This window comes from Hibiscus syriacus, unplaced genomic scaffold (genome assembly GCF_006381635.1).
Source record: "Hibiscus syriacus cultivar Baekdansim isolate YM2019G1 unplaced genomic scaffold, ASM638163v2 tig00110429_pilon, whole genome shotgun sequence".
NCBI lineage: Eukaryota > Viridiplantae > Streptophyta > Magnoliopsida > Malvales > Malvaceae > Hibiscus > Hibiscus syriacus.
This window is the reverse complement of record NW_024062733.1, coordinates 3,272,811-3,298,988: the sequence shown is the minus strand read 5'-3', so window position 1 is coordinate 3,298,988 and position 26,178 is coordinate 3,272,811. Positions and strand designations below refer to the sequence as shown.

General features: G+C 35.8%; 1 protein-coding gene across 1 annotated transcript; it reads right to left on the bottom strand.

Annotated features, from left to right (window-relative positions):
- Nucleotides 1–22,286: 22,286 nt before the first annotated feature.
- Nucleotides 22,287–23,117, bottom strand: LOC120124912 (ethylene-responsive transcription factor ERF105-like). The gene has a single exon (XM_039143470.1). The coding sequence runs from the start codon at nucleotides 23,023–23,025 to the stop codon at nucleotides 22,294–22,296; it is 732 nt and encodes a 243-aa protein (XP_038999401.1). The 5' UTR covers nucleotides 23,026–23,117; the 3' UTR covers nucleotides 22,287–22,293.
- Nucleotides 23,118–26,178: the final 3,061 nt, after the last annotated feature.

Sequence of the window (26,178 nt, the reverse complement as noted above, 5' to 3'; positions counted from 1 at the left end):
CAGAGAGGCCAGACAACCTATTCCAAATGATCTAATCAAATTGGTAGAAGACCTAAATGCGTGTAACACCCTTGGCTCCGCTCATGTAGATAAAAATCAACTGCGGTCTTAGCCCAAAGGGTATTATCCACAATTGTTTCCGGTAGTTGACTCCTCTCCACTTCAGATACCGGAAGGGTACTAGCCGGTAACTCATATGAGAGCCAACTCTCATCCATGAGCTGGAGAGGCCGAGTCTACACGTAGAAGACCTGACAAGATTTTTGAATAATAAAGATGGTTTTACTCGGATGGATGACGTCGACGTTGTCCGAGTATGCCTTCTAATTCTTTTGCATGCCGGCTTTTTAGGCAGAGAGGCCAGACAACCTATTCCAAATGATCTAATCAAATTGGTAGAAGACCTAAATGCGTGGAACCTGTTTCCGTGGGGCTCGTATTTATGGAAAGCTACATGGAATAAGTTATCGTCTGCCTTGGATGATCGAAAAAGTTTGCATGGCGATGGTTCCAAATACACTTTGACAGGCTTTATTTGGGCCTTTAAGGTAAGAATTTTTATATAATGTTTCCAAAATTATAAGTAATTATTTAACAATTACTAATGTTTGTTATTATATTGTTTGTAGATTTGGATATTTGAGGCCTTTTCCGCCATGAAGACATATGCAATAAAAACTTCAAATAATATTCCCAGGGCTTTTTCCTGGAAGAGGAAACGAACCTTGCAATGGGAAGATTTACTACGGTATACGACAATAAATAATGTAAGTTAACATAAATACTACCATATGTTTATAAACAAGTTATTACTAGTACACATTTAACTTTGTTTAAGCTTTTATATTGTTAGGAGGCCAACACTCCTCTACAGAGGCTGACACCCACGGAAGCTGAGCTTGCCACTGATTGGTGGCAAGCTAGTAAGCGTTTTTTTGATGGAACGGTTGATGAGCAGCCTCCACTTCGGGAGCCATCACCTCGCCCAGAGCTATCACCTCACCTAGAGCCATCATCTGATCGACCCGGCTATACACCTCCACAACGACAACCATCACCTATTCTTTCACATCATCGAGCCTCTTCTCCACCATCACCGCAAGATAGGCGACCGGCAAAGATGTCACGACGTTTATCTCCCTGTTCTCCACCTCCACCTCAACGGGATGAGTTAGGGGAGTTACGTGATGAGGTCAATGCCTTGCGTGAGGAGGTCGGTACTTTACGCAAAGACGATGGTGCATGGCGTGTTGAGGTGTCTACATTACGCGGTGAGGTAGCCGCTCTACGTGAGATGGTAGCATCGTTGCAGAATGAGGTTCATACTCTACACAACGAGGTAAGTTTAAGATTTTTCATACTCGTAATTCATTCGGTTGCTTCCAATCTGTTTTTGTTAGTATTTGTTTTTGGTTTTGTTTTTGTCTTTTGGTTGAAGTAATGCAATCCATTCAAGTTTCAATTTGCAGCAGAAGAATAGTTTACTTTCGCAACACGAAAATGACTATCGCAACGCGGAAATGGCTATCGCAATGCGAAATGAAAATTGCAACGACAAAAGCGCAACGCGAAATGAAATCGCAACGACAAAATCGCAACTCGAAATGAAATCGCAACGACAAAATCGCAACGCGAAACATAAATCGCATTGCGATTTTCATTTCGCGTTGCGATTTTGTCGTTGCGATTTCATTTCGCGTTGCGATTTTGTCGTTGCGATTTTCATTTCGCATTGCGATAGCCATTTCCGCGTTGCGATAGTCATTTCGCGTTGCGATTTTAAGTTTCGTGTTGCGAAAGTAAACTATTCTTCTTCTGGAATGTTTATATATGTTGTCCTTTTAAATGTTTATATAAGTGCTTACTTCTGGAATGTTATCTGAGCATTTTGTGAACTATGATAGAATAATGATTTGGGTGAATACAATGCTAGTTTGAAACATATTTGTCTTTGTTTAATATCATGTCTGTTTATTTACTGATTTATGTATTAATTTTTTTTTTAGCGGCCCGATAAGGTGGATGCTTTACGTCGGGTTTTCCTTGCACGACGGAGTTCACGCATCAGACGGCGTGGACGTGCTATTACGTCTCCGTTCACCCCAATGGTGCGAAGACTCTGCAAGAAGAAGCCCGACTCACCGGTCATCCCTCAAGAGTCCCCTCCAATCGTTCAAGAGGCCCCTATTCTCCCTCAAGATTCCCCCCCACCGTTCAAGAGGCCACTGTCATCGTTGAAGAGGTCCCTCCCACCATTCCAGAGCCCGATTCACATGGGGTAATATATCGAAGTATTGAGAAACCCCCACCGGTTCCGGACATGATGGATGAGAGTTGGCTCTCATATGAGTTACCGGCTAGTACCCTTCCGGTATCTGAAGTGGAGAGGAGTCAACTACCGGAAACAATTGTGGATAATACCCTTTGGGCTAAGACCGCAGTTGATTTTTATCTACATGAGCGGAGCCAAGGGTGTTACACTGACATCAGCAAACTCAACGATGAAATGTTTTTGTTGCTTGATCGGTCTTGGTGGGGTGTGCTATTAGGGGTTGAAGACAGTGGCTATTTGGATGGGGAGGTAAGACTATATTTGTCTTATATATGATTTTGATTAATTTGTTTAAAAATTAATGTAATTCACTAATATATGTATTTTTTTGTAAAACAGCATATCGATGCATGGGTGTTACGTCTACTAATAATAAGGAAGCTTAGGAAAAATAAAAAAAAATTCGCTATATACAATAATGCCGACGGCTTTTCACGCAGTTCACTTGAAGAATCAACGAGATGAATCATTTTTGTTGGGAAATGGACAAGCTAAACTTTATCCTGCATGGTGGGAGGTCGATAAGGTTAGTGTTAATTTTTTAAATTTTTTAAAGGTGTTAATAAATAAGTGCACAAATAAATGAATTATTACTTATGATCGCAGGTGTTTATCCCTGTTTTGGAACGTCGTCACTGGCTTCTCGTCCAACTTCAGCTCCCATCCCTGAAGATAATAGTGTATGACAGCATGATCAATTACATATCACTGTCTGATTTGAGAGATATTTTCAAGGGATGGAGCTCTCATTTGGCTAAATTCTTGGATGGGATTAAGTATTGGAGTCATTCTGGACACAAGAAGCCAAAGAAGTTCAATGTCACAGTTGTCAGAGACGAGACCGCGCCACAGCAATCGCCGGGAGCCAGAGGGGATTGTGGTCCTCTCGTATGCCTTTGCTTGGCGCGTTTGACGACGGGAAGCACAGAGTTTTTACCTCCCACCGATAGAGATAGAGCTGCAGTAGGCTTGTGGTTTCGGCATTATATGGCTAAAGCAATATATTCGAGACGCTGCCTACCTGCATCCGCATTATGAAAGTGTCCATTGTTAATTGGTAAGTCAAATGCAAGTTTTGTTAACATATATACTCCTTTTGGTTTGAAAATGTTTGGTTAAGTACCTAGAATTCAATAATTTGCTGTTTGTAGGTTTTAGATGTGTAGGAAGTCTTGTTTGAGCAAATGTTTGGTTTCTGCAGGTTAATCCTTAAGTGAGCTGCGTGAAATGGATGTACGGGGTCACAAAGTTGTTGATTCTTGATTCAATAATTGATGAAGAAATAAGAATTATTATTATTTTTTGATTGTTTAATTGATTTGTAAAAGATGATTTGTAAATGTTGATTTGTTTAATTTATGTGTACATAATTTGTGTTGAAATGTAATAGTTGATTTGTTGATTTTCAATCTGCTTTATGTTGAAGGCAAAACAGACTATCGCAACGCGAAATGGCTATCGCAACGAGAAAATCGCAATGCGAAATGAAAATCGCAACGAGAAAATCGCAATGCGATTTTCATTTCGCGTTGCGATATTCTCGTTGCGATAACCACTTTCGCGTTGCGATAGTCAAATGAATTAAGTGATGACAACTGAACAGATCATAGCAATGTTCAAACTCAAGTTACTAATACATGCCTAACTGAAAATGTTAAAAGTGCACACATAAAATACACATAATGCAAGTTTTGTTAACATATATACTCCTTTTGGTTTGAAAATGTTTGGTTAAGTACCTAGAATTCAATAATTTGCTGTTTGTAGGTTTTAGATGTGTAGGAAGTCTTGTTTGAGCAAATGTTTGGTTTCTGCAGGTTAATCCTTAAGTGAGCTGCGTGAAATGGATGTACGGGGTCACAAAGTTGTTGATTCTTGATTCAATAATTGATGAAGAAATAAGAATTATTATTATTTTTTGATTGTTTAATTGATTTGTAAAAGATGATTTGTAAATGTTGATTTGTTTAATTGATGTGTACATAATTTGTGTTGAAATGTAATAGTTGATTTGTTGATTTTCAATCTGCTTTATGTTGAAGGCAAAACAGACTATTGCAACGCGAAATGGCTATCGCAACGAGAAAATCGCAATGCGAAATGAAATCGCAATGCGAAATGAAAATCGCAACGAGAAAATCGCAATGCGATTTTCATTTCGCGTTGCGATATTCTCGTTGCGATAACCATTTTCGCGTTGCGATAGTCAAATGAATTAAGTGATGACAACTGAACATATCATAGCAATGTTCAAACTCAAGTTACTAATACATGCCTAACTGAAAATGTTAAAAGTGCACACATAAAATACACATAATGCAAGTTTTGTTAACATATATACTCCTTTTGTTTTGAAAATGTTTGGTTAAGTACCTAGAATTCAATAATAATTGTTAAAAGTTTATGCATGTTAATCCTCGTTGCCTTTTTCATTTCGCATTGCGATTCTATCATTGCGATTTGCAGTTCGCATTACGATGGTCAAATGATTGCCTTTCGCAACGCGATTCTGACTTTCGCAACGAGATAATACAGAATCGCAATGTGAGTTTCAAAGTTCGCAACAGGTTTTAGTTTCGCAAGCCAAATTTTTTGTGTATGTATATATACGCAGCTGCAACAACTCATAACCTAAATCCCTAAATCGCAACTCATTCCATCTCCATCTATCACTCTCTCCGGCGACATCCGTTCCAATATCCAACGACATCCTTCCCCATCCGGCAACAGGTCTTAGTTTCGCATCTCGTTTGTTTAGTTACAACCATGAAATCATCTAATGTTGATCATGTTTGGATAGATTTGTGTTTTGGAGGGTCATGGGAGAATGTTCATGGTGTTTTACAATATATGCCTTTACCCATGAATCTTCAACTAAAACTGTCATTAAAGAAGTTAACTTATGAAACCCTAATGTTACGTGTTTCAAAAAAATTGAATTTAGAGCCCCTAAGTGGATTTAGGCTATCTTATCAGAGAAATGGTAAAGTTTATTTGTTAACCGACAATGAAGATGTTGAACGATTCATTGCTTACATTAATGTTTCAAGTGATGATGTTACATTGTATGTTGTTGAACCTAGAAGTAGTATTGTTGGGTCAGTAGCGGGTAGTAATCAACTAAGTGGGTCTCAAAACCCACAGCCTTTCTCTAATCCAAATCCAAATCAACTTTCAGCACCAAATTCCGGTTTTCGTATTGACCAATTAGACGATGATGAGCCAAGAGAAAAAATTGTGAGTACTAGTCAGTATTCGAAATTTGATCTTGGTCAATACCCGGACTTTGATATTGGTCAATACACGAATTTTGATGATGTTTCAGAAGAAGAAACAGACCCTGCGTGTAATGATTTTGATATTGGTCAATACCCGAATTTTGATGATGAAACACCCGTTGTCGAGGAAGATGTTGTTGATGATAATGAGGAGGAAGTTACGACTGTGAATGAACATGTTGAACATCCATTCTGTAATTCATATAATCCTGAAGAAGAAAAGAAGAAGAAAAAGTCCCCGAAGAAAAGAAAATGCCACGGGAGTATAACTGGAATATGCCAGAATTACTTCAGTTACCGGAAGAAGAGTTGGCAAAGAAAGCAGTTGATTGTTACACAAAAGTTATTCGTATCAAGAAAGATGATTGTTTTGATACAAAGGAAGACTTGAAGATAGCTTTGTATACGAAATGTGTGGAAGATGGCTATCAACTAAAAGTTAACAAATCAAGCAAAGATCGTTTCGAAACAAGGTGTACGATTGACAAAAACTGTACGTGGCGTATGATTGCAAAGAGGAAAAGATTGCGCAATGTTTCAAGTTAGGACCTTTATTGATAAACATACATGTTCAATAACCCAAGTTTTCCTCACCATAGACAGGCAAACAAAAAAGTGTTGGGTGGTTTTCTGGCTGAGTTAATGTTTTTGAATGGCAGGGTATATCGGGGACATGAAATTATGACTGACATGAATGCTCGGTTCAAGATTAGTATATCATATTCTCAAGCTTGGAGAGCCAAATGTTATGCCTTGGAATTGTTGAGGGGGTCGCCAGAAGCATCGTTTGCCCAACTGCCGGCTTATTGTCATAATTTAAAGCTGAAAAATCCTGGGTCGGTAACTCATATCAAAACAGATAGAGATGGACGCTTTGAGTTGCTGTTTATCGCCATTGGTGTTGCGGTTAGTAAATCAATATAATTCTGTTGACTCATTTCTGTTAGTTACATGCATTTAAAATTTAAATGATTATATTTCTTGTGTATATTATTTTGTAGATTCGTTCGTTTATTACTTGCATGCGCCCAGTTATTATAGTTGACGGAGCACATTTGAAAGGTCGATACCTTGGAGTAAACTTATTAGCAGTAGCCATGGATGCTAACAATGGGATATTGCCAATAGCTTACGGGGTTGGCAAATCTGAAACCTCTGATTCATGGACATGGTTTATGGGGCATCTTAGGGATTGCATAGGTCCTATTAGCAATCTGACAATCATATCCGATAGGGCAAACTCAATTGACAACGCTGTTAGAAGGTGTTTCCCAGATGCTTTTCATGGACTTTGTGGTGTTCATTTGTATAGAAATCTAAAATCAAGGTCTGCTGGTATAAAAAAGCACAAATGGACATACTGGAAGGCTGTAAAGGCTTATCGGGAAGTGGATTTCAATAAGCATATAAACTGTTTAAGACGTGTTTTGCCTCAGTGTGCTCAAACACTAGAAGATGTCGGGTTTGAAAGATGGTCAAGAGTACATCAACTTGGAGCAAGATATGGTTTCATGACGTCTAATAGTGCAGAATCAATTAACGCTCTAAGTCGTCATTCCCGGAAATTACCCATTACTATGTTAATGGAGTTTTTTCGAGCCTCTATTCAACAGTGGTACTACAAGAAAAGAAACCATGCAGGTATTATTTCTTTGAATTTACAGGAACATTGGGATATATTTTACTAAGTATTATTTATTTAAATTTACAGGAACATTGGAACATCGTGTTACACCATGGACTGAAAAAAAGATAACGAAACGTGTTGTGAAGTCAACGTCATGGAGAGTTGAACCATGTTCAAACACTTTGTTTGAAGTACTGGATAATAACTTAAATGGGCTTGTCGATCTAAATGCAAGGACGTGTAGTTGTATGAAATGGCAAACATCTGGTTATCCATGTGGCCATGTTATAAAAGTTGCTCTTCATCTAAACCAAGATGATTCAAGCACATACGCTATGGATTGCTACACTACAGAAGTATATCGACAGACTTATGCCGAGATTGTCTACCCTATTTCACATCCTTCTGAGTGGGACATACCAGATGACTTACAAACAGTTTTGCCACCAACCATGGACAGAAGGCTACCTGGCCGACCAAAAAGTCACGATCGTATACCGTCTAGGGGTGAAGAGAAGAAGAGATTGACATGTAGTCGGTGCAAGGAAAGTGGTCATACAAGGTTGACATGTGGATCACCAGTGCCATCACAATCATCTTTTCCTCTACCAAAATATGGATCATCATCAAAATCCAAAGCTCATATGGTGTCAAGAAAAAGGCAATCAAATTCGCAATCATCTTTAAAATCCCAATCACAACTGGCTTCACCTTTTGGGTCTGTTAACTTAGGTGATTTTTAAATGCAAACGTTGTATTATGTAGATTTTATGTGTGAACTTTTAACATTTTCAGTTAGGCATGTATTAGTAACTTGAGTTTGAAAATTGCTATTATCTGTTCCAGTTGTTATCACTTAATAGGCAATCATCTTAATGTCCATCGCAACGCGGAAATTACTATCGCAATGCGAAATGAAAATCGCAACGAGAGAATCGCAATGCGAAATGAAAATCGCAACGAGGGAATCGCAATGCGAAATGAAAATCGCAACGCGAATTTAATTTCGCGTTGCGATTTTCATTTTCGCGTTGCGATTTTCATTTCGCATTGCGATAGTACTTTTTGCCTTCAACATAATGCATATTGAAATCAACAAAATCAACCATTACATTTCAATCAATTAAACAAGCACAAATAAGAATTATGTTAACATCAATTAAACAAATCAACTTTTACAAATCACCTTTTACAAATCAATTAAACAATCAAAAAATAAGCAATAATTATTAGAGAAAATAACACTTTTACTATTGAATCAACTTTTGCAGCCATACATCATTTTCACGCAGCTCACTTCTGAGATTAACCTGCATAAACCAAACATTTGCTCAAACAACACTTTCTACACATCTAAAACCTACAAACAGCAAATTATTGAATTCTAGGTACTTAACCAAACATTTTCAAACCACAAGCCTATAAACATACCAATTGTTTATGGACATTTTTATAACGCGGATGCAGGTAGGCAGCGTCTCGTATATATCGATCTAGCCATATAATGTCGAAACCACAAGCCTACTGCAGCTCTATCTATATCGGTGGGAGGTAGATACTTTATACTTCCTGTGATCAAACGGTCCAACGCCAAGCATACGAGAGGACCACAATCCCCTCTGGGTCCTTTCGTTTGTTGTGGTGCGGTCTCGTCTCTGCTAACTGTAATATTGAGCTTCTTTGGCTTCTTGTTTCCAGAACGAGTCCAATAATTTATCGCATCCAAGTATTTAGCCAAATAAGAGCTCCAACCCTTAATAATATCTCTTAAATCAGCCAATGATATGTAATTTATCATGCTGTCATATACTATTGCCTTAAGGGATGGGATCTGAAGCTCGACGAGAAGCCAATGGTTACGTTCCAAAACAGGGATAAACACCTGCAATCATAAGTAATAATTCATTCATTTGCGTTATGAATACCTTTAAACTCAATCTAAAATAAACACTAACCTTATCGACCTCCCACCATGCAGGATAAAGTTTAGCTTGTCCATTGCCCAACGCAAATGATTCATCTCGTTGATTCTTCAAGTGAACTGCGTTAAAAGCCGTCGGCATTATTGTATACCATGTATTTCTTTTATTTTCCTTAAGTTTCCTAATTATTAGTAGACGTGACACCCACGCATCGATATGCTGTTTTACAAAAAAATACATATATTAGTGAATTACATTAATTTTTAAACAAATTAATCAAATGAAAATATAAGAAAAATATAAGACTTACCCCTCCATCGAAATAGCCATTGTCTTCGACCCCTAATAATACGCCCCTCCAAGACCGATCAAGCAACAAATAGATATCATCATTGAGCTTGCATATGTCAGTGAAACACCCCTGGCTTCGCTCGTGTAGATAAAAATCAACTGCGGTCTTAGCCCAAAGGGTGTTATCCAGAATTGTGTCCGGTAGTTGTTTCCTCTCCTCTTCAGATACCGGTATGGTACTGGCCGGTAACTCATACGAGAGCCAACTTGAATCCATCATGTCCGGCACGTCAGAGGGTTTCTCAAGAATCCTACATATGACGCCATGTGAATCGGGCTCTTGAATGGTGGGAGGGACCTCTTCAACGATGACAGTGGCCTCTTGAACGGTGGGAGGGGACTCTCGAGGAATGATAGGGGCCTCTTCAACGATAGGAGTGGACTCTTGAGGGATGATAGGCAAGTCGAGCTTCTTCTTGCGGTGTCTTCGCACTATTGGGGTATACGGAGACTTAATAGCACGTGCACGCCGTTTGATGCGTGAACTCTGTCGTGCAAGAAAAACCCGACGTAAAGCATCCACCTTATCGGTCCGCTAAATAAAAATACAAATATCAGTAAATAAACAGACATGATATTTAAACAGTGAAAACAAAGATAAATATATTTCAAACTTTCAACCAAAAGACAAAACAAAGACAAATACTAACTTCACAGTGTTAAAGTAAAAAGTTTAGCAGTTTTGGCAGCAACCGAATAAATTTACTAAGCAATCTAAGTGAAATGGTTAATTTAAGTGAAATTACGAGTAAATTTATCATCAAGTTAAATATGGAAAATCTTAAACTTACCTCGTTGCGTAGAGTATGAACCTCATTCTGCAACGATACTACCATCTCACGTAGAGCGGCAACCTCACCACGTAAAGTAGACACCTCCACACGCCATGCACCATCGTTATCGCGTAGAGTACCGATCTCCTCACGCAAGGCATTGACCTCATCACGTAACTCCCTTGACTCATCCCGTGGAGGTGGAGAACAGGGAGATAGAAGTCGTGGCATCTTTGTCGGTCGCCTATCATGAGGTGATGGTGGAGAAGAGACTCGATGATGTGACGGGATAGGTGATGGCTCTCGTTGTAGAGGTGTATAGTCGGGTCGATCAGGTGATGGCTCTGGGTGAGGTGATGGCTCTCGAAGTGGAGGAAGTGGAGGCTGCTCATCATTCGTGCCATCAAAAAAACGCTGACTAGCTTGCCACCAATCAGTGGCAAGCTCAGCCTCCGTGGGTGTCAGTCTCATTAATGGAGTGTTGGCCTCCTAATAATATAAAAACTAAAACAAAGTTAAACGTCTACTATTAATAACTTGTTTATATATGATAGTATTTGTGTTAACTTACATTATTTATTGTCGCATATGGTATTAAGTCTTCCCAATCCAACATACGTTTCCTCTTCCAGGAAATAGCCCTAGGAATATCATCTGAGGATTTTAATGCATATGTCCGCATGCTGGGGAAAGCCTCGAATATCCAAATCTACAAACAATATAATAACAAACATTAGTAATTGTTAAATAATTAATTATAATTTTGAAAACATTATATAGAAATTCTTACCTTAAAGGCCCAAACAAAGCCTGACAAAGTGTATTTCGACCCATCGCCCCGCAAACTTTTGCGGTCATCAAAGGCAGACGACAACTTAGTCCAGGTAGCTTTCCATATATACGAACCCCACGAAAACAGATTCCATGCATTTAGGTCCTCTACCAATAATATTAGCTCCTGAGGAATAGGTTGTCTGGCCTCTCTACCTAGAAAGCCGGCATACAAAAGTAGTAGAAGGCATACTCGGACAACATCGACGTCATTCATCCGAGTAAAACCATCTTTCTTATTAAACAATTTCTTCATGTCGTCGACGTGTAAGTTCGGCTTCTCTATTGACTCATCAGGAAAAACCCTGGATAACCATGATGGGCGGGTGATATGACGAGTGTACCGGCCTACATCATCATGTCCGAATCGTAGACCAGTGATTAAGCAGAACTCCTTCCGCCCAAAACAAGTATACGCCGGTGGAAAATGAAACCATATCTCTTCCTCACCACGTTGTATACTGTCGGGTAGATCGCTAGTCATGGTCTGAAGCCACAAATGGGTCAAACTAGCATCTCCACCCGGATGCTGTACTCTCAGCCATGGCCCGAAGCAGGTTTCTTCAAACAATTTTCTTTGTGCAGGTGAAAGCTTCGAAGCAATTGTAGTGGCTAGGCTAACTTTATTCCTTAATGTCAATGAAGCCGAAAAAAATTTCTACAAAAAAACAATAAACATACCAAGTTAGATATACCAAAAATTACACTGTCAAGATATACCAAAAACAAAACAATAAACATAAATAGTAGTTTATTCTTGAAACTAAAATTTGCAACACTGTTTCTGTCTTTTGGTTGAAATGAAAATCGCAACGAGATAATGAGAATCGCAACGCGGAAATGACTATCGCAACGAGAGAATCGCAACGCGAAATGACTATCGCGACCAGACAATCGCAACGCAAAATGAAAATCGCAACCGCGAAATTAAAATCGCAACGCGAAATGAAAATCGCAACGCGAAATGAAAATCGCAATGCGATTTTGGTTTCGCGTTGCGATTTTTATTTCGCGTTGCGATAGTCATTTCCGCGTTGCGATTCTCATTCTCGAAACTATTCTTCTTCTGCATTACTTCAACCAAAAGACAAAGCAAAGACAAATACTAACTTCACAGGCTAAACAGTTTAGCAGTATTGGCAGCAATCGAATGAATTTAATAAGAAATCTAAGTGAAATGGTTAATCTATTATTGAAATTACCAGTAAACTTATCATCAATCTCAATATGAAAAACCTAAAATAATGCAAAAATTTCAAAATAAAAATAAAAAAAACTAACCCTCGGAGGTTGATTTTCCATTTCTGAATGATTGTGAGGGATTTTTGACTGTGAATGGTTGTGAGGGATTTCGCCGGCGATGGGGACGGAAATCTTCGGAGATGGGGACGGATTTCGCCGTAGAGAGTGAGAGATGGAGATGGGATTGAGTGTTGTGTTTTTGGGTTTGAGGTTATGAGTTGCGATTACTGTGGACGGTTCATTTTCCGATTTATTAAGAAAAAATACGTGTTTGAAATTTGAAAAAAAAATACGCGTTAATACGAATGGCGCTAAGTAAATCGCGTTGCGAAAGTCAGTATCGTGTTGCGAAAGTAAGTATCTCGTTGCGATTTTTTATTATCGCATTGCGATAGTCAGTATCGCATTGCGATTTTCCCAATTCGCGTTGCGATTTACTTATTCGCATTGCGAATTTCCCAATTCGCGTTGCGATTTACTTATTCGCATTGCGAATTGGGAAAATCGCAACGATACTGTAGACCATCGCAACGCGATTTTCAACTATCGCATTGCGAAAATGCAACGCGAATTTGCGATAATGGAGATCGCGTTGCGAATTAGCGATCGCATTGCGATTTTGTTGGTCATTTTGGCAAATCCGGAAAAAGTTGGTTAAAATCGTATATTATATGGGATTTTTGGTCACTGAGGTTATTTTCTCAAATTTTAATTGTCAATTCCCCCATCTTGATTAATTCATCCGATCGATTAAATCAATAATTGGTATCAAAGCTACACTCATTTGAAGGTTTTACCACCTCTTGAGTAGATTGGGAAGAGTTCAATCGATATTCAAGTCATCAATGACCTCTATATCAAACTTCGACTTCGTTCTTGATTCTCAGCCCGTCAACAAGCCTCCTTTCTTCAATGGGGCTAACTATTCATATTGGAAGAATATGATGAAGTTCTTCATTCAAGCTAGTGATATAGGAGCATGGAAAATCATGATGAGCGGATACTCTGAACCATCCATAAATCCAGAAATATGGAGTGAAAAAGAGACGAGATTATTCCAGCTCAACTCAAAAGCTATCCATATTCTTTTATGTGCACTTGGACCAGATGAATACGAGAGAATATCATCTTGTTCAACCGCCAAGGAGATATGGGACAAACTTCAAGTCACACATGAAGAAACCAACGAGGTAAAAGAATCCAAAATTAGTCTTCTTACTCATAGCTATGAAAATTTAAGGATGAAACCACATAAATATATCAAAACTATGACGGATAGATTCTCGGTGATTGTCAATGGCCTCAAGGCATTTGGGGAAATAATCCCCAACGAGAAACTTGTGAGGAAGATAATTTATTCTATTCCAAAAGCGTGGCAATCAAAGAAGACTGCGATTATCGAAGCTAAAGACCTAAAGTCTTTAACTCTCGATGAGCTCATTGGTTCTCTCCTCACGCATGAAATTATGATTCAAGGTGAGGTAGATCTCGAGAAGAATGACGATACAAAGAAGGAGACAGAGAAAAAGAAGAATGTTGGTGTTGCTATTAAATCCACGAAAGATGAGAGTGACTCTGACGATAACGAATATGAAGAAATGGCATTGCTTTCCAAAAGACTCAGAAAATTATTGAAGCCAAATAGAGGAAGAAAATTCCAACGAAATGAAGGTTTCAAAAATGAGTCTAAGGAGAAGGACACAATCATTTGCTATGAATGCAAAAAGCCTGGGCATGTTAAATACGATTGCCCACAATTGAAGAAGAAGGGTCTTTCAAAGAAGAAGCATAAAGCACACATGGCTACTTGGATTGATGATGAACCATCCGATGAAGAGGAACAAGAAGTAGTAAACATGTGCTTGATGGCCTTTGGGGAGGATTCTCAGGTAACCTCTAACTCATTTAATTTAGAAGATTATTCATTTGATGAGTTATTAGAGGAATACAATGGTTTGGCTTCGGATTATAAGAAATTATTTTCAAAATACAAGAAAGATGTTTCAAAATTGAAAAACGAAAAGGATCTCATATCCAAGACCAACATTGAACTTGAAAGTAAGGTTAAAGATTTGTAAGTCAAAATCGATGATTTTGAAAATAAAAATTCTGATTTGCAAAACTTACTTTCTAAAGTTTATGATGATCATCAAAAGGAAATTGATGATCTTAAAGCTTCTTTCAATAAAGTTGGATCAAAACGCTTTGAAAAAGGAGAAAGTTCAAAATCCAACAATATTATAAAGAATTTTAAATCTTACAATCATAAAGGTCCCCAAATAACCTCAAATGGTAAAATCGTTAGTAGTATATGGGTTCCTAAAAGACTCAATACTACTAAAGATAAGGATATCCTAAATAAATAGATACCCAAGGGGACAAGGCTTTTAGGTACTAATGAATATGGACCCAAAAGAATTTGGGTACAAAAAATCAGAAATTAATCTATGTTTGTAGGAAAATGAGCATTGCTTCAAGGCACTAAATTAAAGTTCAAATTCATAGTACCTTGACAGTGGATGCTCGAGACACATGATCGGAGACAAGAGCCGGTTTACTAAGCTTAATGACAAAAATGGAGGAGTTGTAACCTTTGGGGACAACTCAAAAGGTTACATTGAAGGTATAGGTACTATAGGTAATACCTCTTCCATACAAATAGAAAATATGTTATATGTGAATGGGTTAAAGCATAATCTATTAAGTATTTGTCAATTATGTTATAAAGGATACAATATCTTGTTTGAAACAAATGGTTGTAAAGTTATTGACATTGCATCTAATTGGATTATGCTTATTGGCCATAGAATAGGAAACATTTATATGGTGCATTTAGATTCTATTAATATGACTAATTTATGCCTAGTTGCCAAGGATGAACATGATAGTTGGTTATGGCATAGGAGACTAGGACATACAAGCATGAGTGTTTTGCAAAGACTAATTCAAGGTGATTTAGTAAGAGGATTGCCAAAGCTAAAATTTGATAAAGATAAAATCTGTGATGCACGTGCAAAATGAAAACATAAGAAAATTTCCTTTAAATCCATTAATGATGTATCAACTAGTATAGTGTTATAATTGATCCACATAGATCTTTTTGGGCCAATTAGAACTACTAGCTTGGGTGGAAAACAAAATGGTTTTGTCTTGGTAGATGACTATTCTAGATATACTTGGGTTCTATTTTTAAGTACTAAAGATGAAGCATTAGAAAATTTTATCACGTTTTCAAAAGTAATCCAAAATGAAAAAGGTTACTCTATTTCAAGTGTTAGGAGAGATCATGGTACTGAATTTGAAAATCTTGGATTTACTGATTTTTGTAATTCAAATGGGATTAGCCATAATTTTTCAGCACCTAGAACCCCTCAACAAAATGGAGTTGTTGAGAGGAAAAATCGAACTTTAGAAGAAATGGCTAGAACCATGCTTTGTGAACACAATTTACCAAAATATTTTAGGGCGAAAGCCACAAATACCGCTTGTTATGTTAATCGAGTAATGATTAGGCCTATTTTAAAGAAAACTCCATATGAAATTTTCAAAAGTAAAAAGCCTAAAATTAGTTATTTTCATCCTTTTGGATGTAAATGTTTTGTTTTAAACAACGGTAAAGACAATCTTGGCAAATTTGATGCTTAAAGTGATGAAGGAATTTTTCTAGGTTATTCTTTAAATTCTAAATCTTATCGAGTATTTAATAAAAGAACTTTAGTGGTAGAAGAGTTTATTCATGTTGTTTTCGATGATAATCGCCTTCCGAGGAAAGATTCTTGTGTTGATGATGACGTAGGTATTATAAATGCAAATGACATTGGAGAACTATCATCAAAGGAAGAAGTGATGGATGAAGAAACTCAAGATGCCTTCAAGAATCTAACCATTGAATAAAGGGAAGTCTCTTACCCAAGAGAGTACAACTATGTCAAGGATGGTGAGATTTTAGGTGATCCATCCAAAGGGGTAACTACTCGATCTTCTCTTAGGGACATTTGTAATTATGTTGCATTTACCACATGCATCGTGCCTAAAAATGTTAAATAAGCATTAACCGATGAAAATTGGATTATGGCTATGCAAGAAGAGTTAAATTAATTTGAGAGAAGTAAAGTAGGACATTAGTTGAGAGGCCTAGTAATAAATCTACTATAGGTACTAAATGGGTGTTTAGGAATAAGATAGATGAAAGTGGTAATATAGTAAGGAATAAGGCCAGACTTGTTGCTCAAGGGTATACTCAAGAAGAAGGAATTGATTATGATGAAACATATGCTCCCGTAGCTAGGATGGAAGCAATTAGAATGTTGTTGGCTTTTGCATGTTTCAATGAATTTAAATTATATCAAATGGATGTTAAAAGTGAATTTTTAAATGGTTTTATAAAAGAAGAAGTGTATGTGGAATAACCTCCTGGATTTGAAGGTTCTAAATTTCCAAATCATGTTTTTAAATTGACAAAAGCACTATCTGGTTTAAAACAAGCTCCTAGAGCTTGGTATGAAATATTGTCAAATTTTTTAATTGAAAAAGGTTTTTCGAAAGGGAAGGTTGATACTACATTGTTTATAAAAAGAAAAGGTAAAGATTTATTGGTAGTTCAAATTTATGTTGATGATATAATATTTGATTCTACTAATGATGCTCTTTGCTAAGAATTTTCTAAGCTAATACAAAGTGAATTTGAGATGAGCATGATGGGGGAGCTTTTATTTTTCTTGGGGCACCAAATCAAGCAAATGAAATATGAAATCTTCATCAATCAAACAAAATACATTCAAGATATGCTCAAAAAGTTTGGATTGGAGAATGTGAAACCATAAGCCACTCCTATGAGTTCTTCTACAAAACTTGACAAAGATGAAGGAGGTAAATATATCGATGTTAAATTATATAGGTCAATGATTGGTTCTTTACTTTATCTAACCGTAAGTAGACCGAACATTATGTTTAGTGTTTGCTTATGTGCTAGATTTCAATCATGCCCTAAGGAATCACATTTACAAGCTATTAAGAGAATCTTTAGATACCTTAAGGACACTCCTAGTATAGGACTTTGGTATCCTAGAGACTCTAGCTTTAGCTTGCATGCCTTCTCTAATGCAGATTATGGAGGATGCAAAATAGATAGGAAAAGCACCTCCGATACTTTCGATTCCTAGAAAATATGATGATTTATTGGTTTTCAAAGAAACAAAATAGTTTTGCATTATCTACCACTGAAGTGGAATACATTTCAGCGGGTAGTTGTTGCGCACAAGTTTTATGAATGAAACAATAACTTTTAGACTATGAAATTAAAGTTGGTACCATACCTATCAAGTGTGACAATACTAGTGCTATTTGTCTCACTAAAAATTTCATCTAATACTCTAGAACTAAGCACATTGAAATTAGACATCATTTCATTAGATATCATGTCACAAAAGGAGATGTAATTCTAGAATTTGTAGATACTTTGCATCAATGAGCGGATATTTTTACAAAACCTTTAGACAAAGAGAGATTTTGGACACTCAGGAGAGAATTAGGTTTAAACAACCTACCTTGATTTTGTGTTTAAAATAATCTTAGCACTTTTAATGATTAAATAAAAATGCATGTAAAAATAACATTTTTGAATGTCTTCTATGCTAATAGTTAGGGGGAGTTTATGATCTTTAGTAAAAATTAATAATATGTTCAAATAAAATTCAAGGGTAGATTTGATTGATTGAACATAGTTAATTTTCGTGATATGAGTTTCCAATACCACTAGAGCTGATTAATTTTGCATGCTAAGCATGATAAGTGTTTAAAAACAGATTTTTGACAATTGTATGCATTAGGTATCGATATTGGTCACCCAGGTACGAATATCTCTCTTGCTAGGTATCAATATCGTTCTTAACGGTACCGATACACCTTGAATGTGTATCGATACCCCTCGAGGGGTACCAATACCCCCTGTCGGGTTTAGGCTTTAAAATTGCTAAAATCTCATTATTTTGCCAAAAACCCCAAACTCTATTTTGCTCGATGTTACTTCCCTCTCCTCTACCAAATCACTACATTGATCAAAACTTTCAAGTTCAAGTCGGATTCCATTAGTTCTTCAACTTATAATCCTACTAGTATCATCAAATTAGTGCAAACAACAACATATCTCACTCAATCTCGAAATTTCAAGGTAATTTTTCTAAAACACTATTTTATTGATTTTTTAACATAGGACTAGTTTTAGTTAGTTCTAGTTCAAATTAGTGATCGGGCATTACATATATTCGAGCTTTAAACTAGAATCTACAAGAAATTTTATCAAATAATTGTTTTTGATTTAATTACATTGTTTTAATGAAAACTATATACATAATCATTTTTCAAACTTAGTTTTCAAATTTTACCCATTAGACTAGTTTTTAGAACCTTGAACATTGAAGACTCGTATTGAGTTTTGAGATTAATTGTGTTGCATACATATGTTGTTTAATTGCAGGTATCCTATTCTGATTTCATAAATCATGTCTAAACGCCTTAGGTCATCATCTAGTCGTTCCTCCCAACCATAAAATCCACCCCCTATTCCACAACAAAATCATATCCCTAATGAACCCGAGATGGCCATTCTAAACTCTTGCTTTAATGAACCTAATCGTAGAGGTCTCTACTATAGGTTTGTTAACCATTTCGAGTCATATAACATTAGGTAAGAGCATATCTTATCTCTCCAAGATATGGAAGAGATGAAATTCAAATATCTCCCTACGCTCAAATCATCTCTTGGTGGTTTAGATTATCACGAAGGTTTTCTTTATCTTATCATCTCTTGGTGGTTTAGACCACCCAGAGGAAAATACTCCACTCTTAGAGCGATTGACTTATGGTGGATACATTGTATCCAACAAAATAAGAAAATAAATCTCACTCAAATTATCTTTGGGGAACTCGTAGAAACCATAAATAACATTCATTCTAAACGTGTTGAAACATTATTTTACAGCTGTCTACTAAGTAATATCTTTATGAAAGCTGGTCTTAAGGTAGAATTAGACGTAGCCATCCCTCTAACCACACAAATCAACAAAACATCTTTACGAAAATCGGGATGGACTGGAGACAAAGACCAATGGGTTCGAGCAACAAAGAAAACCCTCGGTGCTAGCTCTTCATGAGCTGCTTCGACTTCGGCTCAAGAGCTTGAAGACCTTCTACGGGATGTCGATGATCCTGTAAATCAATTCGAGGACGAGCCAGCCAGGCAAGACAGTTTAATGCCTCCATACTTTCAGTCTTTTATGGAGATATTGGATTTGAGGTTTGCATCCTTAGAGTCCCATTTAACTGCTATGGAAACTCAACAGTTGGAGAATCAAATGGAAATTCGAGCTCAACGTGAAGCAATGGATATTCGATTCAATGTTGTACATGAGGGACTTGATGCACTAACACGCGATGTTGCTTTCCTTAGAGGACATCGATTTGATCCTAATCCTCGTACAAATGATTGATCACTCTTGCTAGTTATCTTAGTTTGAACTTTGAACCTTATTTTGTTTAAACATTTTGATGATGTGGATGTTTGAATATTTGGTTATTTTTGAATTTTTAGTGTGGTTTGTTTGAAATACTATGAATGATTATTAGTATTTTGAACTTAAATTAAATTTTATGTTAGATTATGAATCATTTACATTTTAGATCAATTATGACCAATTCATATCGCATATTGCTTATGAATATTGAATTTATGGACTAATGACTAATATTTCTCTTGACTTTGATCTTAGCAGCTATATACATATATATACATCAATTTGGCAAACTTGTTTTAAAATGAATCACAAAGTCTTTTTTTTATTTAACAAAAAGAGGGAGAATATAGTAAGGGGAGTGGGGAGTATGCTTTCAAAAATGAATTTTCAAAAGAAAAATCTTAAAATTTCAAAAATGTTTTGTTATATAAAAAAGGGGGTGATTGTTGAAAACATTTTGATGTTTCAATATAACAAATAAAGTGTTAATGAATTTTAAGATTTTATATTTGATTTAAATATAATATTCGATTCAATTAATCGAATATCACAAATATTACTCCAAGTTTTGAAATATTAATTTTACTCCTTACTTAAATGAAAAAGTGTGTTTCACTCGTAAAATATTTTTGAAATAATTTTTACAAAGTATTTCGAACCATAATCGAGTCAAAATTGAGTTTTTAATAGGGAGGTACCAATACATCTTTAACGAGTATCGATACCCCTCAAACATTGAATGCAAAAAACGTATTGATACCCTAGAAGGTATCGATACCCCTTTATATATAGGTACCGATACCTAGCCAAAAGGTACTGATACCCCTCAGTTGATTTTGACTCCGAGAAATAGCAGAATACAAAATGGGTACCGATACCATGACCGATATCGATACCTATTTACATAGTAGTATCGATACCCTCTTGAGAGGTACTGATACCATTAGTTTTGCAACGGATAAAATATTTGAATTTTATACAGGTAGTATTGATACCCCTATGAAGGAGTACCGATACCCATACGCTCCCAACAACTTTTTGAAGTGGATTTCACACCACAACGGTTCTATTGACTTCACCAAGATTCCAACGTTCAAAATTCATCTAAGGTGTATTTAAACAAGTTCTGAAGTCATTGGTGATTAACAATTACACTAATTGAGATAGAAACAAGAGAGAAAGCATCAAACTTCAAGTTTGAGCAATTCAAGCCAAAATCCATTCAATATTCATTTTGCTTTCAAGAACACACTTTGTGCTCAATTATATTAATATTTGAGTGTTCTTTCTTTGTTCTAGAATTGTGCAAACATTCTACCTTGTGAGGTTTTTTTGTAAGTTTGCAAAATTTGTAAGCTTCTCTTTGAGAGAGAGTGTTCTCAAGAATTTTGGATATAATTATTGAGGGAGTTGTAAGGTTACTCTTTGTCCTCAAAAGAAAGACAAATTAGTAAATTTGTGGAAAATCCTTAGTGTGCATAGCTAAAGTAGTGGACGTAGACTTTGGTTGAGAAAGTCGAACCACTCTAAATCGCTATGCAAATATTTTCAATTTTCTATCAAAGCTTTCACCAAAATTTTAATTGTCAATTTACCCCCTCTTGGCTGATTCATCCGATCGATTAACTCAACATAGACGTTAGGTAGAAACCTACGAAACAGTATTGTAGCGACATCCCCTTTTATGTTCCTTGTTGATCGATAAATATTGCTTCTTCTTCATCTTCAAGTAAGTTTAATTCTTCCATTGTTTGCTCCAGGTCCCCCATGCTTGTTGGATAGGTTTTGATTGCACCAGATTGTTTACTACGTCTTTGTAGTTTTCTGAAGAACTCAAAGTAAAATCAAGGCAAAACCTTAATTACAAACAGTCGACCGAGAGAATAAAGGCAATAACCTAGATCTCGATAATTAAAAATGTACCTTTAATTTTTTTTTAAATTAAATAAATTTTTTATCACATCATTATTTATATGTTAGCATATAAATTATCACAATAATATTATAAACTGTCATATAAATACGATCAATCATCTTATTAACATCGTTAATAATTATATCAATATAGTAACATTTATTGATAGTTTTACCGTTCAAAAATTAAAAATAATACTTAATATTAATGAAATTTAAAGAAAACGATTTTTATAGGACGGTAAAATACTCTTAATCCAATAAACAAATGAAAGAAGAAGAAATACAATTTTATAAATTAACCCCATAAAAACCTAGGCTTAGGCACGCCTTTGCTATATTGTATGTACAGTAATAATTGAAGAAATTTCGTGAAGTTTTTGAGTTTGTTAACAGTCGCAACTTTCCATTTGCGCTCTCCATCTTCGGATAATTCAATAAACCACGTAAGCAAGCCCATCCTGATTTAGTAAACGTCGGCCGGAATCCCGTCAAAATAGTTTACTTATTTTTCACATGACCGCAAGCCTCGAACACCCAAACGGATGGGGAGATAACGGAGATAACGGAGGGATACTGAATATTCCCTTCATATCTTCACTGTCCCAAAATCCCGTCCAATTCGACGGAGTTAAACATGCTCCCGGCGTTACACTTTCCGCCTCCTTCGCCGGTACCGCCTCTTTTACCTCTCTTTTCACTGCTTTATTCTCCATGCTTCTTTCTTCATCCTCCTCCTCTCTTTTCCTTTTCATACAAGACGAAGTGGAATCCTCTGTTAATTCCGACTCCGAAGAATTAGATTTCCCTGCTTCAAGAGGGAAATTCACAATCGCCCTGCTTCCCCGCAGCTTAAACGCTGCTCTATCATAAGCTTTAGCAGCTTCGATGGCGGTGTCGAAGGTCCCAAGCCAAACCCTAGCCCCTTTTCTGTTCGGGTCTCTGATTTCGGCAGCGAATTTGCCCCACGGTCGTCTCCTAACGCCCCTGTAATGCCTTTTCTGGTCACAATCCGTGGTGCTCATGTCCAGTTTTGCTGCCGGGATCGTCACGTTCACAGCGGGACGACGTTGGCTCAGGGTAGATTGTTTAGGGCTGGAAGTTTGAGGGAATTTTGGGGTTTCAACCATGGAGGTACAGCGATCGATATTGGCAAGAAAAGAATCAAAGGAAGCGAAGTCTGTAAGAAGATGTCGGGTGATGAGTTCCATATCCATGGCTAATGTTTCTTCAGAAGATGACATTTATGTTATGTAAAAAAATATGATTTTAAGATTCTGAAAATGGATTCCAAGATACTTCGGCTTTTTTTGGTAATTGAAAATAGAATGGAAGAAACTTGAATGAATGAACTGATTTGAGTGGAGCGTGGGGGTTGGTATTTAAAGGCAAGAACAACTAGTTGAAGGGGCAGACTTCATAGTAGCTTCCAGGATAGGTCCCGGAAGGATCGTCGAGACCAAATTGTCTTTTTCAGTGTTTTGAAAATCGGATCGGATTGACCGATTTAACCAGTAATCGCTGTCTAGTCCGGTTTAATTTACACCAGTTGAACCATTACTAGTGAACAGGTCGAAACCGTTGAACAGTTCAAACCGGACCGACTGAAAACCGAAAAAAATTAGGAAAACCGGAAAAACCTGCCAATTTTGTTTTTTTTTAAAATAAAAAAAAATTAAATCAAACGACGTCGTTTGTTAAACGAGCCAAGTCGAACTCGAGTATTGCTAAGCTCGACTCAAACTTGAAAACTTTAAAAGTAAGCTCATCTCGACTCAAACTCACGTGCTAAAAATTATCAAGTTCAACTTGAACTTGAAATATAATATTGAAACTTGAACTCGAAAAGGCTTGAACTCAAAAACAATATAGAAGCTCGATTGAAGCCTAAAATTCGAGCTTGATTGAAGTGAAATAATATTTCACTCAATGTTCACCAAAAGGCTCCATGATTTTGAATGTCAAATTACCTCTATTATTTATAGAAGTCAGTTGGGATGCTCTTCTATGTTTCTTAGCCATATGAGATTGTTTTGTTTTCATATTTTTACTCTTTAGACTTTTGGGATGCTCTTGTATGTTTCTTAGCCATGTGGGATTGTTTTTTAAAAAAAATATTAAACCAAACAATATCATTTTATTATGATTTTTTTAGCCCCAAATTTATTTTTTAATTATAGTTATATAATTATATTTATTATTTAATATGTTTTACCTTAATTATTATGTTGTAGTTAATTTGAATCATTTTGTTTCACTTGATTTTATGGTTTTTAACTTATATATGTTATGACTTGCTTTGAATATGACTTGTGATATAAAAAATTATTTTTTATTAAATATTTTTGGTATTTTTATTTAATTTTTTAAATAATTATGACGTCATCAGGTTCTTCCTACCGGTCAGACCGGTTCGACAGGTTGAACCAATGAACCGGTAACATTACCGATTCGCTAACCGATTCGCTAACCAATCCGATTATGAAAACCATGGTCTTTTTCTATGTTCAACTTCCATATCCATAATAAACAGGAGTAATGCTAAAATTAGCTCCCATTGTTTATTAAAATTACTATTTTGGCTCTTTTTCTTTTTCTTTTTTTTAAACATTTCGACCTCTAGTATTTCATTTTGAGGTAAAAATATTTCTCTATGAATGAAAATTGTTAGTTAAGATATGATTAACGCTCTACAATATAGGTTTTTTTTACATTAAAATGAAATATTGAGAGCTAAAAATGCTCTATAAAAAAGAATAAGGGTCAAAGAGACTAATATGTCTAAATTAGGTGTTTTTTTACTCTAAAATAAAATGTTGAGCGTTAAAATATTTCAAAGGGGGGGCAAAATGACCATTTTAGTCAATGTTTTGAAAGATAATTTGATATTATGCCTAATAAATAATAGGACAAACGATCTATTTGGTCACCCATCTATTACTTAATTATTGTTCTGGTCATTCTACTATTATATTTTTTAAAATTATATCTAACATTACATTTTGGTTATATTTTAGTAGGCTATTAAAAAAATTAAGAGTGATGCTAGCATGACATTTCTTATTATGATAATGTGACGTTTCTAAATGGTGACACATCAGCATCACCGTTATTTTTTTAACAACGGATGGCCAAAATAGAACTAAAATAAAATGTTAGGTATGAGTTTGAAAAGATAATAGTTTGGTGACTGAAAAAGAAACTAATTAATAAGTGAGTGACCAATGGGTAAGTTACCCTAAATTAATAATCATATCTTCCAGGTTGCTTCTTCTGCGAATACATTAGATTCTGATCTATGATTGCTAATTTGTTTATTTGTATAATTTACTGACAAATGTCAAAAGAGTATCCATTCAGTCAAACTATTTATACTACTATGTTCATTTACAGCTTTCAATGTCTGTAGTACTTCTATTACCACGTTTTCAAATGTAATTGAATAATAATAAAACCAGTCAACAGGCAATTTAGTAGAGGATTTCTTTTCTTTTTTTTCCCCCTTTTTTTGAGTAAATTTAATAGAGGATTTCCTATTTATTGAAATGGATAATTTTTTTGGAGGCATATGTATAGAAATGGATGAAAACCTGCTGAGAGGTGATGTAATTGTCTTTCCAATTTATACTAAATTTTTTTTTATAAATAAATAAACTAAAAACAAAAACCATTCTCATGTTCCTTAGAACTTTAATGCATTCGTTGTATTTATGTTTAACATAATTAAATTAATTATCTATCACGAACCAACTTATCTCATGGTTAAAGGAATTGTTTTGGTTCCTAGAGGTCATGAATTCAAGCACCAGCGACTGCAACAAGGTGATTGAGTGTTCATTGTCGAATGGTTAGGAGTATTTAAAACAAATACTACTTTATAATCATCTTAGCTTAATAAAAGAAATAATCATCTATGTATTTATACGGACATGAAATGCAACAGTAGAATATTAAAGATAAGTTCTTATGTAGTAAAATATATGGATGTACGTTCGATCGAGTCGAGTTAAAAATTTTGAGTTATTCGAGTTGACGACCTATTTTATAACTCATATTTTATTTGAATTTTTTATTCGAATCGAGTTTTTAAAATTTGAATTGAGTTATTCAAGTTTGTATTTAAATTTAATTGTAAATATTTGTAGGGTAAAGTACACTGTTCCTCACTATACTATACCCTCTCTCGTATTTTCCTCACCCAACTTTCAATTTTTCTATTTTGCTCACTGAACTTTACATATTGAATCATTTTGCTTACTGTAACCCCCTCAGACCGAAGCGGGTAACCAGATCCGATCCGGGAAGTCACATTAGGGCCACCAGAGCGACCCACTATAAAAATCTCAAAAAAATTAAAACTTTTATTAAAACATGTAAACTCATAAAATGATTTATCA

Excerpts from the sequence above, each read along its gene's own strand:
- LOC120124912 (XM_039143470.1), bottom strand. The coding sequence starts at position 23,025 with ATGTCATCTTCTGAAGAAACATTAGCCATGGATATGGAACTCATCACC.